Source organism: Anomaloglossus baeobatrachus, chromosome 1, assembly GCF_048569485.1.
Source record: "Anomaloglossus baeobatrachus isolate aAnoBae1 chromosome 1, aAnoBae1.hap1, whole genome shotgun sequence".
NCBI classification, from domain to species: Eukaryota; Metazoa; Chordata; class Amphibia; order Anura; family Aromobatidae; genus Anomaloglossus; species Anomaloglossus baeobatrachus.
This window is the reverse complement of record NC_134353.1, coordinates 773,847,839-773,864,804: the sequence shown is the minus strand read 5'-3', so window position 1 is coordinate 773,864,804 and position 16,966 is coordinate 773,847,839. Positions and strand designations below refer to the sequence as shown.

Here is a 16,966-nt window from a genome sequence, read left to right as displayed (position 1 = left end):
CATACTTCCCCACCGGAGTGGTAAAGTTTCTATTTCAGAATTAATCACACAAAATCTGTTGAAGGTATACAGATTTAAAAAAAGCTCAAAGAAGTCAAGAATTAATAAAACATTTTTTTCTTTATTGAAATGTCTTCTCTTTTATAAAAAATATATATATATATATATATATATATATATAAATAATTCCACTATATAGTACCCAAGGACAGGATAATAAAGGTCATAAGTTAATTATCCCGCATCAGCATATGGATTCAAAATATTAGCAAATCATAGTGCCCTACAATTCATTAGACATATATAAGGCTGCAGTGAAAATTTAAACCTCCTTTTTTCTATGTAAAGAAATTTTTTTAGTAACAATAATCACAGCAGCATACCATGTGGCAAACAAACATATTGGTAAAGAATCATAAAACATTAATATGTAAGAGTTAATACTATGGGATTTATCAGTTCATCATATAATATAAAATCACAGGAATACTGATTCCTCCCATTGATATTTCTGAGTCACTATAAAAAAGAAAAAAGTGCAGAGTATCGTGTATCAGATACCATATGCTGTTACGGGATTCTCAATCATTAAGTTCGTTCCCCGTTCTGTGGACGTGTGGGCAAAACATTACTCCATTTTAATTTACAAAGTGACAAGCCACATGGCTTCAATAAAAGTAATGAATCCACAAATCCACCGCAGAGAACACTATACATGCATTACCTTTTTAGAGACCTAAAATCCAACCCCTTGGGGTTGCAGGACGTGGATTTTAGGTCTCTAAAAAGGTAATGCATGTATAGTGTTCTCTGCGGTGGATTTGTGGATTCATTACTTTTATTGAAGCCATGTGGCTTGTCACTTTGTAAATTAAAATGGAGTAATGTTTTGCCCACACGTCCACAGAACGGGGAACGAACTTAATGATTGAGAATCCCGTAACAGCATATGGTATCTGATACACGATACTCTGCACTTTTTTCTTTTTTATAGTGACTCAGAAATATCAATGGGAGGAATCAGTATTCATGTGATTTTATATTATATGATGAACTGATAAATCCCATAGTATTAACTCTTACATATTAATGTTTTATGATTCTTTACCAATATGTTTGTTTGCCACATGGTATGCTGCTGTGATTATTGTTACTAAAAAAATTTCTTTACATAGAAAAAAGGAGGTTTAAATTTTCACTGCAGCCTTATATATGTCTAATGAATTGTAGGGCACTATGATTTGCTAATATTTTGAATCCATATGCTGATGCGGGATAATTAACTTATGACCTTTATTATCCTGTCCTTGGGTACTATATAGTGGAATTATTTATATATATTTTTATAAAAGAGAAGACATTTCAATAAAGAAAAAAATGTTTTATTAATTCTTGACTTCTTTGAGCTTTTTTTAAATCTGTATACCTTCAACAGATTTTGTGTGATTAACCATGTAAGAAAAGCTGAATTATCTTAACATGTGATGTTTTCCTTTGCGATTCAGATCCTTGTAAAACGAGCACATGCTGACCAGGCAGAATATTTACTGGTTTCCATCAGCTCTGGAGCCTTTGGACCTTCCACTATATACTCTTTAGTACTTGCCTTACACGTATAGGGAGGTCACTGTAGTGGAAAGATAATGGGTGCTGTCTAGTCCTGGCCAGAAGTTGTTTTGCAGTTGAGTGAGCAGTCAGTATAAATATGGAGTATACAGTTGTTCCCAAGATCTGGGCTGGAATAGAGATGGACGGAGTCATCACATCCTGCATTGATTGTTGAAATCATTCCGAAGAATGAATGAAATGGGAGAGGCTTACAGTGCCCATTAATGGAAGGCGCTGTATATGGCTCATCTGTGTCCCTATAGCTAGATAAGAAACAGGGAGACTGTTAGTGGTGTGTGCACGTCATCTTTATTAGGTGGGTATGCTCCATAGTGAATAAGACTTGCTGTGTGTTTGCTCAGTGTTTTCATTGTCTTTTAACAAATTCACGTTTCCGAAGATGTGAAAGTTAAAAAAAAAAAAAAAAAAGTGACCATTCTTCACATGGCTTCCAGTTGGGAGCAGCTCATTGGTTTCTTCAATATAACATCACACATGTTTAAAAGGCTTTGTGTGCACATATCCTAAACATACACCTGTATCTCCTGTCTGTCCACACACCAAGAAGACAAATCTGTGTTTGTTTGCTATGGGCTGGTGTAGATTTGCGCTTTAGTATTTGGTACTTTCTGGTGTAAATTGAAATTTGTTTGGCTTGAGATACCCCACCTGTCATGCGGAGCCCCTACCTACCTGTCATGCGGAGCCCCTACCTACCTGTCATGCGGAGCCCCTTACCCACCTGTCATGCGGAGCCCCCTACCCACCTGTCATGCGGAGCCCCCTACCTACCTGTCAAGCGGAGCCCCCTACCTACGTGTCATGCGGAGCCCCCTACCTACGTGTCATGCGGAGCCCCCTACCTACGTGTCATGCGGAGCCCCCTACCTACGTGTCATGCGGAGCCCCCTACCTACGTGTCATGCGGAGCCCCCTACCTACGTGTCATGCGGAGCCCCCTACCTACGTGTCATGCGGAGCCCCCTACCCACCTGTCATGCGGAGCACCCTACCCACCTGTCATGCGGAGGCCCCCTTCCTGTCATGGGAGGCCCCCACCCATTTAGAAGTACCATGTGTCAGCCTCATTTCAGTTTTCACCTGCACCAGAATATTGCGGCACCTGTTGCGTGGAGCCCTACTACTAGAAGAGGCAACTGATTTTGTAAATCACCAGCGCCTGTCCTGTGACCTCTGAGGAGTCGCATGGCGGACCACAGACATTATGTGGCGCGTGACTGCTACTGCTGGCATGTAAACAAAGACCTGCAGCCCGCTGAAGGCTTGGCCACTGGACTGTCGGTGGAATAATTTAATGATGGCTGTCACATTGGTTTTTCTGATGACATTTCCAGCTAATCTGATAAAAGCAATAATACGTTAGATAACATTTGCCCCTTCCTCTCTTAAAAAGGTTATCTGTTGTATTTCATCACATCCTACATAGTCATTCAGTAGACCCTTAGTTGTTCATCCCTGCGGGGCCATTGTCCTATGTGTGGTGTACTAATCAGCCGTAGTTTTGTTTTGTTAGTACAGTACCAGTAGTTTTCCATAGCATTGTTCGTACCCGGCATACAAGGTGATCTTCTTCTGTGATAGGAGTGGCTATATAGGGGTAGACGTTGGAACTCCAGCTATTTTTGGCCTGCTAATTGCCCAGACGGTGACACTTATATCTCATCTTTATTGTCTTAGAGGCATACCGTCGCTGTCCTGGCCTTCCTCTAGCAATTACTTAGCTATTTTATGTCTCTCGTATATTTCATATTTACTATTCTTGTCTTTGTATATTTGTGTTTTATGAGGAGATGCCATCATTCTATGTAAACCTCCTTACCGGAGTGGAACACAAAGATCCGCATGACCCTGGCTTGGACTAGGGGCCCCCCTGAACCTACTCCTACCAGCATGCTTTACTGCGTCCCCCTCCTGATATAGTAGGACAGGCACAATGTTATATCTGCATCACTTTGCATTCATATTGTCACTTTGGGCCTACTCATCAGAAGAGGGCATCGGGATGCCGGCAGCAAAGGTGCATTTCACATGGCTCTGGTCCGGGGCCCATGGTCTCCCGTCTTGGCCTCTGAATAAGAATCCTGTGAATCTTTTTGCTCAACTCTGTTCACTTTGTATAATTTTGCTGTGTCCCTGATACTGCTGTTGTCGGATCGCTGCTGCTGCCTCTGCTTTTTGGTAACTTATAGGGGGCAGATTTAGAGGAGTGACGTGACACAGGGTTTATCCGATCTACATCTATGGAGACGTAAGTCTGCACAGGAATGGTAGAACAAAAAGAAAAGAAAAACATTTTCTCTCACACTTTGTTGACTATGTGTTTTAGCTTTATTAGAAAAATAAAAAGTTGTATACCTTCATAATATTTAACCCTGCGAGGATGAAGGTCTTTTACTTTAACGCCTTTTGCTTTGTGATAACATACAAATGATCTCTGTTTATTCTATTGTTCTAATTCAGGAAAGTGACGTATTTCTCTAACCTCTTTGTCCTGTTTTGGGTTTTTTAGGAACCTTTTGAAGATGGTTTTGCCAATGGAGAAGAAGGAACACCGACCGGAGATGCGGTCACCAATCATGTTGCTGATGGAAAAGGAGTGGTAAAATTTGGCTGGATTAAAGGCGTATTGGTGAGTAGGTTTCGGTCAAGTACTGAGTTCTGACACTTTACTAATGAATCCTGTGGCAGCGAGTGATGATTGTAACTAGTAACACACAATCTGTTACCTGGTAGGTATTCACTTATTTCCCAAAACCCTGCACACATTGGGACGATTCATCAAAGCTTTTCCACCATTATTCTGAAAACCTTTGAAAAGTCATGTCCTTTTGGCACAACTCAAAGCTGTGCTAAAGATTTTGCGACTTTCACCCATTTTTTACGTCATTACCACCCAGCTCCAATGAAGTGGGTGAGTGCGGGGTGACTTCATGGTGGACGGCGGTGTTCGCTGTGCCACAAAGCTTACCGGAGTAGGGTTTGTCCGGAATCATCAAGCCTGGCATGAGCAGAAGAAAGGAAATCTGTTCATTGTTAATTTACTCCACATATGTTGTATATGTGTGCTAAGCGCACTGAACCCCCCCCCCCCCGCCGCTGTGGCTATTTATGGGAAAAAGGTTCTTCAATCCCATTATTAGCCGCTGTACTTCATTGTTTAGGACACAACTTAGGACGACTTCTAATTTTAGACTTGATATAATTGATCTCACAGTTTCTAACATGTAACGCAGCTGTTTCCCAGTTGCTATGACAGGAAATCTTCCCGTGTCATCACTGCCCTGGGAACAAAAGAGTAAAGGGGAGAAGGGCCGGTCATGAGACAACCGTCCTCCGCAGTATGGGACGCAGGGTAAAGGAAGGCACTAAATCAATCACACTTCCTCTACTAGGGGGCACTGAAGACCCAGACAGTCCTCGATGTTGCACCAATATATTTGCAGTACTTGCAGATACCACTTTACACCAGTCCAATAATCAGAATTGTCCTAATCTGCCAAATATTAGGTCCCATTGATGTCAATTATAAGAATTGTACTGTATATAGTAAAACAATTCCTCAACTGAGGTATAGAAATCAATATAAGAGCAAAATTTACCAATCTTTTAGCAAATTGTGTTTCTGAATTTTCTTTTTTCATAGTGTTACTATATGTGAATTACTAGATTATTTTTGTTTTTAGTACTAGCGATATTTACTAGTTATGCATCAATTACATATGGTTTTAAATACTATGATACATTTTTTTTTTTTTAGTTTTTGTCTTGAAAGGGGAACCTGCGTAAACCATAGGCAGCCTGCAGCGGACACGGTCTGTGTTATTGCAGGCTTGTATCTTCAAGAGCTCGTTCAGACGAGTGTATAATTGGCCCGTGCGCAACACTGCGAGCACATGCCTTCATTATAGCCTGGGCACATGGCCGATTCTCCATGCAGATCATCGCATCATCAACAATTTGATCAGTTTTACAGACTAACCTAATGTATGCAGTGAAAGGCAGCTCCCGCACCCGGGTTCAGTGCGGAAGAGCACACAGAGCAGTGCATACAGTCAGTCATGTCCACAATTTGAGGTCGCAACTGACGCGATTTTTAACATGCCCAGTTAAACCTGCAATTACTGCGATGCTTGAGAGAAAACATGGTATGAAAAGTCTTCTGGGGGCTATACATTTTGAATGACTAGTCCTATACTAGTCTGCATGGCCTCTCCCTCGCCCTGACAGTTTTGTTCCTGTAGGCATTACAGGAAGTGGGGAAGGGAGACCTGTCAGACAAGTGGATCAAGGAAGGGAGAGACCTGTCAGACAAGGGGAGAAGGGTAAGGGAGAGACCTGTCAGACAAGGGGATCAAGTAAGAGAGAGACCTGTCAGATAAGGGGAAAGGAGAAGGGAGAGACCTGTCAGATAAGGGGAGAGGGGAAGGGAGAGACCTGTCAGACAAAGAGAGAGGGGAAGGGAGAGACCTGTCAGACAAAGGGAGAGGAGAAGGGAAAGGCCTGTTAGATAAGGGGAGAGGGGAAGGGAGAGACCTGTCAGATAAGGGGAGAGGGGAAGGGAGAGACCTGTCAGATAAGGGGAGAGGGGAAGGGAGAGACCTGTCAGATAAGGGGAAAGGAGAATGGAGAGACCTGTCAGATAAGGGGAGAGGGGAAGGGAGAGACCTGTCAGATAAGGGGAGAGGGGAAGGGAGAGACCTGTCAGATAAGGGGAGAGGGGAAGGGAGAGACCTGTCAGATAAGGGGAGAGGGGAAGGGAGAGACCTGTCAGATAAGGGGAGAGGGGGAGGGAAAGGCCTGTCAGACAGGGGGAGAGTGGAAGGGAGACCGTCCTTTGACTAGTCATTCTAGTTGTTTGGTCTTTGGCTAGCTTTTAAAGTATGTGTTTTCTGAAATGCTGCAGTGTTTCAGGATAAAACATACACTGCTGCACTCGCACATCCAGACTCTGATTCTTGCTGGCTATGGTTTGGGCAGGTTTGTCAGGTTCCCATCAAGCCAAAATTCCAGATTTTAGATCATGAACTAAATGCACAGAAAAGTATGCTATAAAATAAATTGGGCATAAGTTTATTAGGGTTATGAGGAAAATTAATTTTGGTTTTATTTTCCCCTTGTGCCCTAGGTACGATGCATGCTGAATATATGGGGGGTGATGCTGTTCATCCGGTTGTCATGGATTGTCGGCCACGCTGGAATTGGTAGGTTGGGATTTTAATTTTTTTTTTTAATGATATTAAGACAGATCTAAAAGCACAGCTCCGCGATATATGATCTACTTTAGTGGAGCAGAAGAGTTCTGACATAGACTCTGACTGTGAAATTCCAGACAAGCAAGAGAGATGTAAAAGTAATTTTCACATAAGTGTCAGAGGCAGCTTTTGATGTTTTCTTTTTCGCTCCTAATTGGGAGACCCAGACAATTGGGTGTATAGCTATTGCCTCCGGAGGCCACACAAAGTATTACACTTAAAAGTGTAAGGCCCCTCCCCTTCTGGATATACACCCCCAGTGGGATCACTGGCTCACCAGTTTTGTGCTTTGTGCGAAGGAGGCAACACATCCACGCATAGCTCCACTGTTTAGTCAGCAGCAGCTGCTGACTATGTCGGATGGAAGAAAAGAGGGCCCATACAGGGCTCCCAGCATGCTCCCTTCTCACCCCACTTCATGTCGGAGGTGTTTGTTAAGGTTGAGGTACCCATTGCGGGTACGGAGGCTGGAGCCCACATGCTGCTTCCTTCCCCATCCCTTTTTACAGGGCTCTGGGTGAAGTGGGATTCTATCGGTCTCCAGGCACTGAGACCGTGCTCCATCCACAGCCCCTGGTATCTGCTGGACATGGAGCGGAGTATCTTCAGGGACATGGCCCTGCTACATGGAGGTACTCTGTGTCCCTGTGGGGACCGCACAGACACACGGCAGCACTGCTGGGTGTGTTAGTGCGCCAGGGACAGCGGCGCTGTCCGCACTAGTGCCATCGCACACCACAGCGTTGCTGGGTGTGTTAGTGTATTGGGTGACTACTGCGCTAACCGCCGCTGCCATTTTTATTTAAGGCGCCGCTGGGATTTGTGGTGCGCCGGGGACTTCCGCGCCGGCCAGCACTGATATGCCGGCCGCGCTTATTAACTCGAGTCCCCGGCTTCTGGGCCTAGTCTCCCTTCGTTACCGCCCACAGGCCTGACAGTCAGGGTAGGGGCGTGACGCTGCATAGCACAGCAGCGCTGAGAGCTGGAGTATGTTTTGCATACTCCACCCCTCTCACTGTGTGCACTGTGAAACCGGATTCCCGCACTTTCTCAGGCACGCCCACGGCTTCCTTCTCTACAAGGACGCCGGCAGCCATTAGTGTCAGTTTCTGTACGATACAGAGACAAGTGTGGAAGACCCTGGCATTCTGTTAGTCACACAATCGCTGCAACAGGCGTTAAGCAGCACCTGTGGTGCTAACCCCACTAGTGCAGAAGTGCACTTATAGATATGCTTGTACTATATACATTGCACTGTTTGGTCGCACGTTGTATATACCCTCCTGGATTGTGCGGAGGAGTTATCAGCATATTCTCTGTGTAAAACAAAGGTGCAGAACCACATGTTTTTCTATGCAGCCGGTACAGCATGTACGGCTATACGGCCGGCAGGTTACATAGACCCCCATTATATCCAACTCAGCCGGAGTCTCTGCTAATGGCCAGAGGATGAGGACGGTGTCTGCAGTATTTACTGACAGATTTTCTGAGACTATGGCTATGATACTAGAAGCCTAGCAGTCCGGACATGTCTCTCACAACATGGGCACTGTTGAATCATTGATCCATGGCCCCCCTCAGTGTGAACAACTAACAGCTCCGGGAATGTCACACGCATCCCAGAGTCACGGCTCTGCACAGACGTCAGTCCCAGACAGCCTAAGCGGGCTCACTATGAGCGGCCCTCGGTTTCATCAGGGTCCTAGCAGAAGGACTCTCTGTGTAATGAGGCGGAAGTAGCGGCTCAGGATTCTGATCCTGAGACCGCTCTCAATCTGGATACACCTAATGGTGACGCCATAGTGAATAATCTTATAGCGTCCATCAATAGAATGTTGGTTATTTCTCACCCAGCTCCTCCAGTGGAGGAGTCAGCTTCACGTATTTTTCTGGACCACTCTGCCTTCAGAGAGGCAGTCCAGGAACACCACACTTATCCAGATATGCGCTTCTCCAAACGGCTTAGGATACACGTTATCCCTGCCCCCTGACGTGGTCAAGGACTGGACCCAGTGTCCCAAGCGGCATCCTCCAATCTCCAGGCTTGTAGCTAGATCCATAGTTGCAGTGGGAGATGGAGCTGCACTTAAAGATGCCACTGACAGACAGATGGATCTCTGGTCTAAATCCATCTATGAGACTGTCGGCGCACCGTTGGCTCCAGCATTCTCACCCTTGGGGCACTCCAAGCTATTTCAGCTTGTCTTACACAGATTGACACGGTTACACGTACATCTGTGCCGCAGGTGGCATCCTTAACCTCTCAAATGTCTGCATTTGTTTCTTACGCGATTCAGGTTGCCCTAGACTCTGCGAACCGTACGGCAGTAGCCTCCGCTGCTCCGTGTTTTTAAGCAGAGCCTGGTCTGCTCGTTAAGTGAATGGAAGGCAGATTCTGCTTCCAAAAAAGGTTGCTTAACCAGTTGCCTTTTTCTGCTGACCGACTGTTTGGTGAGCGTTTGGATGTAACCATTAAACAGTCCAGGGGTAAGGATTCATCCTTTCCTCAGCCCGGACACAACAAACCCCAACAGAGCAGGAGGCAGTCGTGGTTTCGGTCTTTTCGAGGCTCGGGCAGGTCCCATTTTTCCTCGTCCAATGTGGACTCAAAAGGATCAGAGGAGCTCAGATTCTTGGCGGGCTCAGTCACGCCCAAAAAAGAGACAGTCTGAAAACCCGCTTCCAAGGCGGCTTCCTCATGACTTGCGGCCTCCTCTCTCCGCATCCTCGGTCGGTAGCAGGCTCACCCGCCTTGGCGATATTTAGCTGCCATAGGTCAATGACCGTTGGGTGTGAGACATTCTGTCTCACGGGTACAGGATAGAGCTCACTTCTAGTCCTCCAACTCGATTCTTCAGAACTTCTCCACCTCCCGGCCGAGCCGCTGCTCTTCTGCAAACAGGGTGCACTCTATAGGCAGAAAGAGTGATGACCCCCGTTCCTCTTCAGGAACAAGGTCACGGTTTTTACCCCAAATTATTTGCGGTGCCTATAAGAACGGGCCGTTCCGTCCCGTTCTGGATCTAAAACTGCTCAGCAAGCTCGTGGACACCAGGCGGTTCCGGATGGAATCCCTCCGCCATGTCATCGCCTCAATGTCCCAAGGAGATTTCCTAGCATCATTAGGCATCAAGGATGCTTATCCACACGTGCCGATTGATCCAGAGCACTAGCGTTTCTACGCTTCGTTATAGGAGACGAACACCTTCTGTTCGTAGCTCTACCTTCCGGCTAGCGACAGTCCCACTGGTCTTCGCCAAGGTCAGGGCAGCAGTAGTCACAGTCCTGCACTCTCAGGGTCACTCTGTGATCCCATATTTAGACGATCTACTTGTCAAGGCACTCTCTTAGGAAACATGCCGACACTGCCCGAACGCTGCGCTGGAGACTCTCTAGAGTTTTGGGTGGATCATCAACTTTTTGAAGTCAGATCCGACCCCGACCCTATCGCTAACATATCTAGGCATGGAGTTTCATACTCTCTCAGCGATAGTGAAGCTTCCGCTAGACAAACAGCATTCACTACGGGCTGCAATCTCTTCTTTAAGAACCAGTCGCACACATTGAGACGCCTCATGCACTTCCTACGTAAGATGGTAGCAATGGAGGCAGTTCTTTTCGCGCAGTTTCATCTGCGTCCACTACAATGTGACATTCTCCGCCAATGGGACGGGGAGTCGACCTCCCTCAACAGAGTCGTCTTTCTTTCTCAGGCGGCCAAGGAATCTCTACGGTGGTGGCTTCTTCCCACCTCATGGTCAAAAAGAAGGTCCTTCCTATCCCCATCCTGGGCGATAGTTACGACAGACGCGAGTCTATCAGGGTGGGGAGCAGTTTTTCTCCACCACAGCGCTCAGGGTACGTGGACTCAGCAAGAGTCCACCCTTCAGATCAATGTTCTTGAACACAGAGCAGTGTATCTTGCCCTACAAACCTTCCAACAGCAGCTGGACAGCAAGCAAATCCGACTTCAGTCGGACAACTCCACAGCGGTGGCATACATCAACCACCAAGGAAGAACGCGCAACCGGCAAGCCTTCCAGGAAGTCCGGCAGGTTCTGATGTGGGTGGAAGACACGGCATCCACCATATCCACAGTTCACATCCCAGGCGTGGAAAACTAGGAAGCTGACTTCCTAAGTCGCCGGGGTGTGGCCGAAAGGGTATGGTCTCTTCACCCGGACGGGTTTCGGGAGATCTGGCGCCGCTGACAGAGGCCGGACGTCGATCTAATGGCGTCACGGCACAACAACAATGTGCCAGCTTCATGGCACGGTTTCACAATCATCGAGCTCTGGCGGCAGACGCCTTAGTTCAGCATTGGTCGCAGTTCCAGCTACCTTATGTGCCACCTCTGGCATTGTTGCCCAGAGTGCTGCGCTAGATCAGGACCGACTGCGGCCGCGCCATCCTCGTCGCTACAGATTGGCCGAGGATGTTGTGGTTCCCGGTTCTGTGGTGCCTCACGGTAGGCTAACCGGGGGCACTACCAGACCAATCAGACTGGCTGTCTCAAGGGCCATTCTTCCATTTGAATTCTACGGCCCTCAACCTGATGGTGTGGCATTGAGTCCTGGAACCTAGTGTCGTCAGGATTCCCTCAGGACGTGGTTGCCACCATGAGACAGGCTAGCATACCAACGTCCGCCAAGATTGACCACAGGACGTGGAAGATATTCTTATCTCGGTGCTCGGCGCAGGGTGTTTCTCCCTGGCCGGTTGCATCGTCTGTTTCCTTCCTTCCTGCAATCTAGGTTGGAAAAAGGGTTGTCGCTCAGTTCCCTTTAGGGACAAGTCTCAGCGCTATCTGTATTTTTTCAGAAACGACTTCCTCGGGTACGCACGTTCCTACGGGGAGTTTGTCGTCTCAGCACTCCGTACAAGCGGCCGTTAGAGCCCTGGGATCTGAACAAGGTTCTAATTGCTCTCCAGATGCCGCCTTTCGAGCCTTTGAAAGAGGTCTCCCTTCCCGCTTTTCTCGGGAAGTGGCCTTCTAGTAACGGTCTCGTCTCTTAGGAGAGTTTCCGAGCTAGCAACGCTCTCATACAAATCTCCCTTCCTGGTCCTTCACCAGGACAGGGTAGTTCTGCGTCCGATTCCGGAATTTCTCCCTAAGGTGGTATCCCACTTTCATATCAATCAGGATATCACCTCACCTTCTTTGTGTCCTCGTCCAGTCCATCAATTTCAGAAGGATTTGCATCTGTTGGTTCTGGTGAGAGCACTCAGGTTCTACTTCCCGCATGGCGCTCCTGCGCCACCCGGATGCACTCTTTGTCCTTGTCGCTGGTCGGCGTAAACAGTCGCAAGCTTCTGAATCCACCCTGGCTCGGGGGATCGAGGAACCAATTCTTGAAACCTACAGTTCTACTGGGCTTCTGGTTCTCTCAAGGCTGAAGGCCCATTCTACCAGAGCCGTGGGTGCATCCTGGGCATTACGGCACCAGGCTACGGCTCAGCAGGTGTGTCAGGCACCTACCTGATTGAGTCTGCATACTTTTACCAAGCATTTTCAGGTGCATACCTACGCTTCGGCAGACGCCAGCCTAGGTAGATAAGTACTTCAGGCGGCGATTGCCCACCTGTAGGAAAGGGCTGTTTGACGGCCCTATCACGAGGTATTCTTTTACCCACCCAGGGACTGCTTTTGGACGTCCCAATTGTCTGGGTCTCCCAATTAGGAGCGAAAAAGAAGAAGGGAATTTTGTTTACTTACCGTAAATTCCTTTTCTTCTAGCTCCAATTGGGAGACCCAGCACCCGCCCTGTTTTCTCGGGGTTTTTCTGTTTTTTTCGGGTACACATGTTGTTCATGTGGTATGGTTCAGTTCTCCGATGTTTCCTCGGATTGAATTGGTCTTTAAACCAGTTATTGGCTTTCCTCCTTCTTGCTTTGGCACTAAAACTGGTGAGCCAGTGATCCCACTGGGGGTGTATAGCCAGAAGGGGAGGGGCCTTACACTTTTAAGTGTAATACTTTGTGTGGCCTCCGGAGGCAATAGCTATACACCCAATTGTCTGGGTCTCCCAATTGGAGCTAGAAGAAAAGGAATTTACGGTAAGTAAACAAAATTCCCTTCTTCCTCCGCGCTCGCAGACCCATCCTGCAATATTACAGATACTTAATCCACATGCTGTGAACTATATTTTCTTGCTTTTATACTTAAAGTAGACAGACTTCATAATATGTCTAAATGTGACTTTCTTGCCAAGAGCAGAAAAACACGCTGCCTTCCTATATTTTACATGGTACAATAGTTTATGCAATGGAGTAATCATCTGTAACACATATAACATGAGCATCCTCGCGCCTCCTCTGAACTCTGACTCACTGTCATGTGTCTTTCTTGGCGCTCTCTTTTGAAAACTTGCTGCTATTTATAGACCGCAATTTTGTTGTTGCTTGTTATATCGGTGGATTTCCTGATGAAGTGGGGATACACTACGAAACACGTAGAATAAAACCACCTTCATTCAATCTTTCCTGGATTTATGTCATATCTTCAGCAGCACAGTAAGGGTACCGTCACACTTTAGCGACGCAGCAGCGATCCCACCAGCGATCTGACCTGGTCAGGATCTCTGCTGCATCGCTACATGGTCGCTGGTGAGCTGTCAAACAGGCAGATCTCACCAGCGACCAGTGACCAGCCCCCACCCAGCAGCGATGTGCAAGCGATGCTGCGCTTGCACGGAGCCGGCGTCTGGAAGCTGTGGACACTGGTAACTAAGGTAAACATCGGGTATGGTTACCCGATGTTTACCTTAGTTACCAGCGCACACCGCTTAGCTTAGCGTGTGCAGGGAGCAGGAGCCGGCACTGGCAGCGTGAGAGCTGCGGAGGCTGGTAACGAAGGTAGATATCGGGTAACCACCTTGGTTACCCGATGTTTACCTTGGTTACAGCTTACCGCAGGCTGTCAGACGCTGGCTCCTGCTCCCTGCACATTCAGGATTGTTGCTCTCTCGTTGTCACACACAGCGATATGTGCTTATCAGCGGGAGAGCAACAATAAAAAAACAAACCAGGGCTGTGTGTAACGAGCAGCGATCTCACAGCAGGGGCCAGATCGCTGCTCAGTGTCACACACAGCGAGATCGCTAATGAGGTCACAAAAAACGTGACTCAGCAGCGATCTCAGTAGCGATCTCGCTGTGTGTGAAGTATCCCTAACAGTTCCACATCAACTTTGTTCCTGATCTTACTCTAGCCAAGTCTTTGTACTCCTCACCTGGTTTCTGACACACACTTGACACCATCTGAACCAAATAAGTTTATCTTGGTCTCATCAGACCACAGGACACATTCCAGTAATCCATGTCCTTAGTCTGCTTATCTTCATCAAACTGTTTGCGGGCTTTCTTATGCTTTGTCTTTCATTGAAACTTCGTTATGGGACTACTGCCATGTAGACCAATTTCATTCAGGTTGCGGCATATGGTCTGAGCACTGACAGGCTGCCCCCCCCTCCCCACATCCACCACCCTGTAACTTATGCAGCAATGATGGCACCACTCATCGGTCTATTTTAAAAAGACAACCCCTTGATGTGACACTGAGCATGTGCACCCAACTTCTGGTTGGCCACGGTGAGGCCTGTTGAGTGAAACCGGTCTTGTTAAACCGCTGTATAGTCTTGGCCACCGTGCTGCAGCTCAATTTCTTAGTGTTAGGAATCTTCTTCTAGCCTAGAATATCTTATGTAGAGCAGCAATTTTTTTTTCAGATCCTCAGAGAATTCTTTGCCTTGAGGTGCTATGTTGAACTTGCAATGACCAGTATGAGAGAGTGTGTGTGAGCGATTTACACTAAATTTAAAACAATTGCTCCCCAGTCACCTGACCAGACCTAGTAACATTATGGAGTCATGTGACACTGGGGAAGGAAAATGGTTGATTGGGCACACTTTGGTTGGCCGTTTTTACTTAAATAAGTGGTCCACTGCAAAGCATAGTGGGTACATGGATTTAAAGCTAGGGAAGAAGGCTTTTTCTAAATACCTTCTTTTTCCAATTCTGTCTGTGAGCGGCGCTATTGCTGTCCGCTCATCCCCATCATGTGACAAGGGCTGCTGTGACCTCTGATGTTCAGTGATGTCACGTTGACTTCTGGAATTGGATGTTGACCCAACATCACCAAGGCGGGACCCAGTCTCCATGAGTGACAGAAGTGAGCACTAATATATATATTATGAGTGCAAGCCAAAAATTACATACTATATACGGATAAGGCTGCACATCAAACTTAGATAATAGTATAATGCCTCAAGCATATGGACAAATATTGGAATATACAATGAAAAATGCTACTTGCTAATTTGAACATGTGAATAATGAATTGCATACCTGCCATGAATATTAGGAAAAAGGAGATATTTAGCAATCGCATTGATCAATGTAACTGAGCCCCAAGGCCTCGTCAAGGCATATCTCTATATTGGGGTCCCTAGCTCTGTGACCCTAACTGTGTGTCATCTCATTGCAATTAAAAACTGCTATGGGTGGAGAGGGGTAACTAAGGACTTTCTTATATAGGAGATGGAAAAAACATGGCCGAAAGGGGCGGAGCTGTGTTCACATTCAGAAAAAAACTACATATAACTGAATAGGATAACTGAAGTGAGCACTAATATATATATATTATGAGTGCAAGCCAAAAATTACATACTATATACGGATAAGGCTGCACATCAAACTTAGATAATAGTATAATGCCTCAAGCATATGGACAAATATTGGAATATACAATGAAAAATGCTACTTGCCAATTTGAACATGTGAATAATGAATTGCATACCTGCCATGAATATTAGGAAAAAGGAGATATTTAGCAATCGCATTGATCAATGTAACTGAGCCCCAAGGCCTCGTCAAGGCATATCTCTATATTGGGGTCCCTAGCTCTGTGACCCTAACTGTGTGTCATCTCATTGCAATTAAAAACTGCTATGGGTGGAGAGGGGTAACTAAGGACTTTCTTATATAGGAGATGGAAAAAACATGGCCGAAAGGGGCGGAGCTGTGTTCACATTCAGAAAAAAAGTAGCATTTTTCATTGTATATTCCAATATTTGTCCATATGCTTGAGGCATTATACTATTATCTAAGTTTGATGTGCAGCCTTATCCGTATATAGTATGTAATTTTTGGCTTGCACTCATAATATATATATTAGTGCTCACTTCAGTTATCCTATTCAGTTATATGTAGTTTTTTTCTGAATGTGAACACAGCTCCGCCCCTTTCGGCCATGTTTTTTCCATCTCCTATATAAGAAAGTCCTTAGTTACCCCTCTCCACCCATAGCAGTTTTTAATTGCAATGAGATGACACACAGTTAGGGTCACAGAGCTAGGGACCCCAATATAGAGATATGCCTTGACGAGGCCTTGGGGCTCAGTTACATTGATCAATGCGATTGCTAAATATCTCCTTTTTCCTAATATTCATGGCAGGTATGCAATTCATTATTCACATGTTCAAATTAGCAAGTAGCATTTTTCATTGTATATTCCAATATTTGTCCATATGCTTGAGGCATTATACTATTATCTAAGTTTGATGTGCAGCCTTATCCGTATATAATATTCCATGAGTGACAGGGCTGTGAGCGGAGTTTCATCGCACATCACAGCATCTTGTCTGCTTGTGGCGCTCTGTGAAGTGGTGAAGGAGAGAGCGCGTGAGATTCTGAGCTGTGACATGCGATGAACCCCCCCCCCACACACACACACACACACACACACACACACACACACACACACACACACACACACAGCCAGTCACTCAGGGAGACTGGGTCCCGCCTCCGTGATGTCAGGTCATCTTCCAATTCTGGAGGTTGACGTGACATCACCGGACATCAGAGGTTACAGCATTTAGAGAAAAACCTTCTTTCCCAACTTTAAATCGATGTGACCACTATGCTTTGTAAGGCTGCACTCACTTTGTGTGCGCATGTATGTATATGTGTGCGCATGTATGTATTATGTGTGTATATAATATAATATATATATATATATATAATATATATATATATATATATATATATATATATATATATATATATACACACACACATATGCG

General features: G+C 46.0%; 1 protein-coding gene across 3 annotated transcripts in view; it reads left to right on the top strand.

Moving 5' to 3' along the window:
- The window catches only part of SLC12A2 (solute carrier family 12 member 2), a 160,424-nt gene that overhangs the window by 63,519 nt on the left and 79,939 nt on the right, over nucleotides 1–16,966 (top strand). For all 3 annotated transcript variants that reach the window (XM_075324695.1, XM_075324704.1, XM_075324687.1), the window contains exons 3-4: nucleotides 4,139–4,258; nucleotides 6,755–6,830. In XM_075324695.1, the coding sequence (XP_075180810.1) occupies nucleotides 4,139–4,258; nucleotides 6,755–6,830 (196 nt within the window). The remainder of the gene's footprint in view (nucleotides 1–4,138; nucleotides 4,259–6,754; nucleotides 6,831–16,966) is intronic.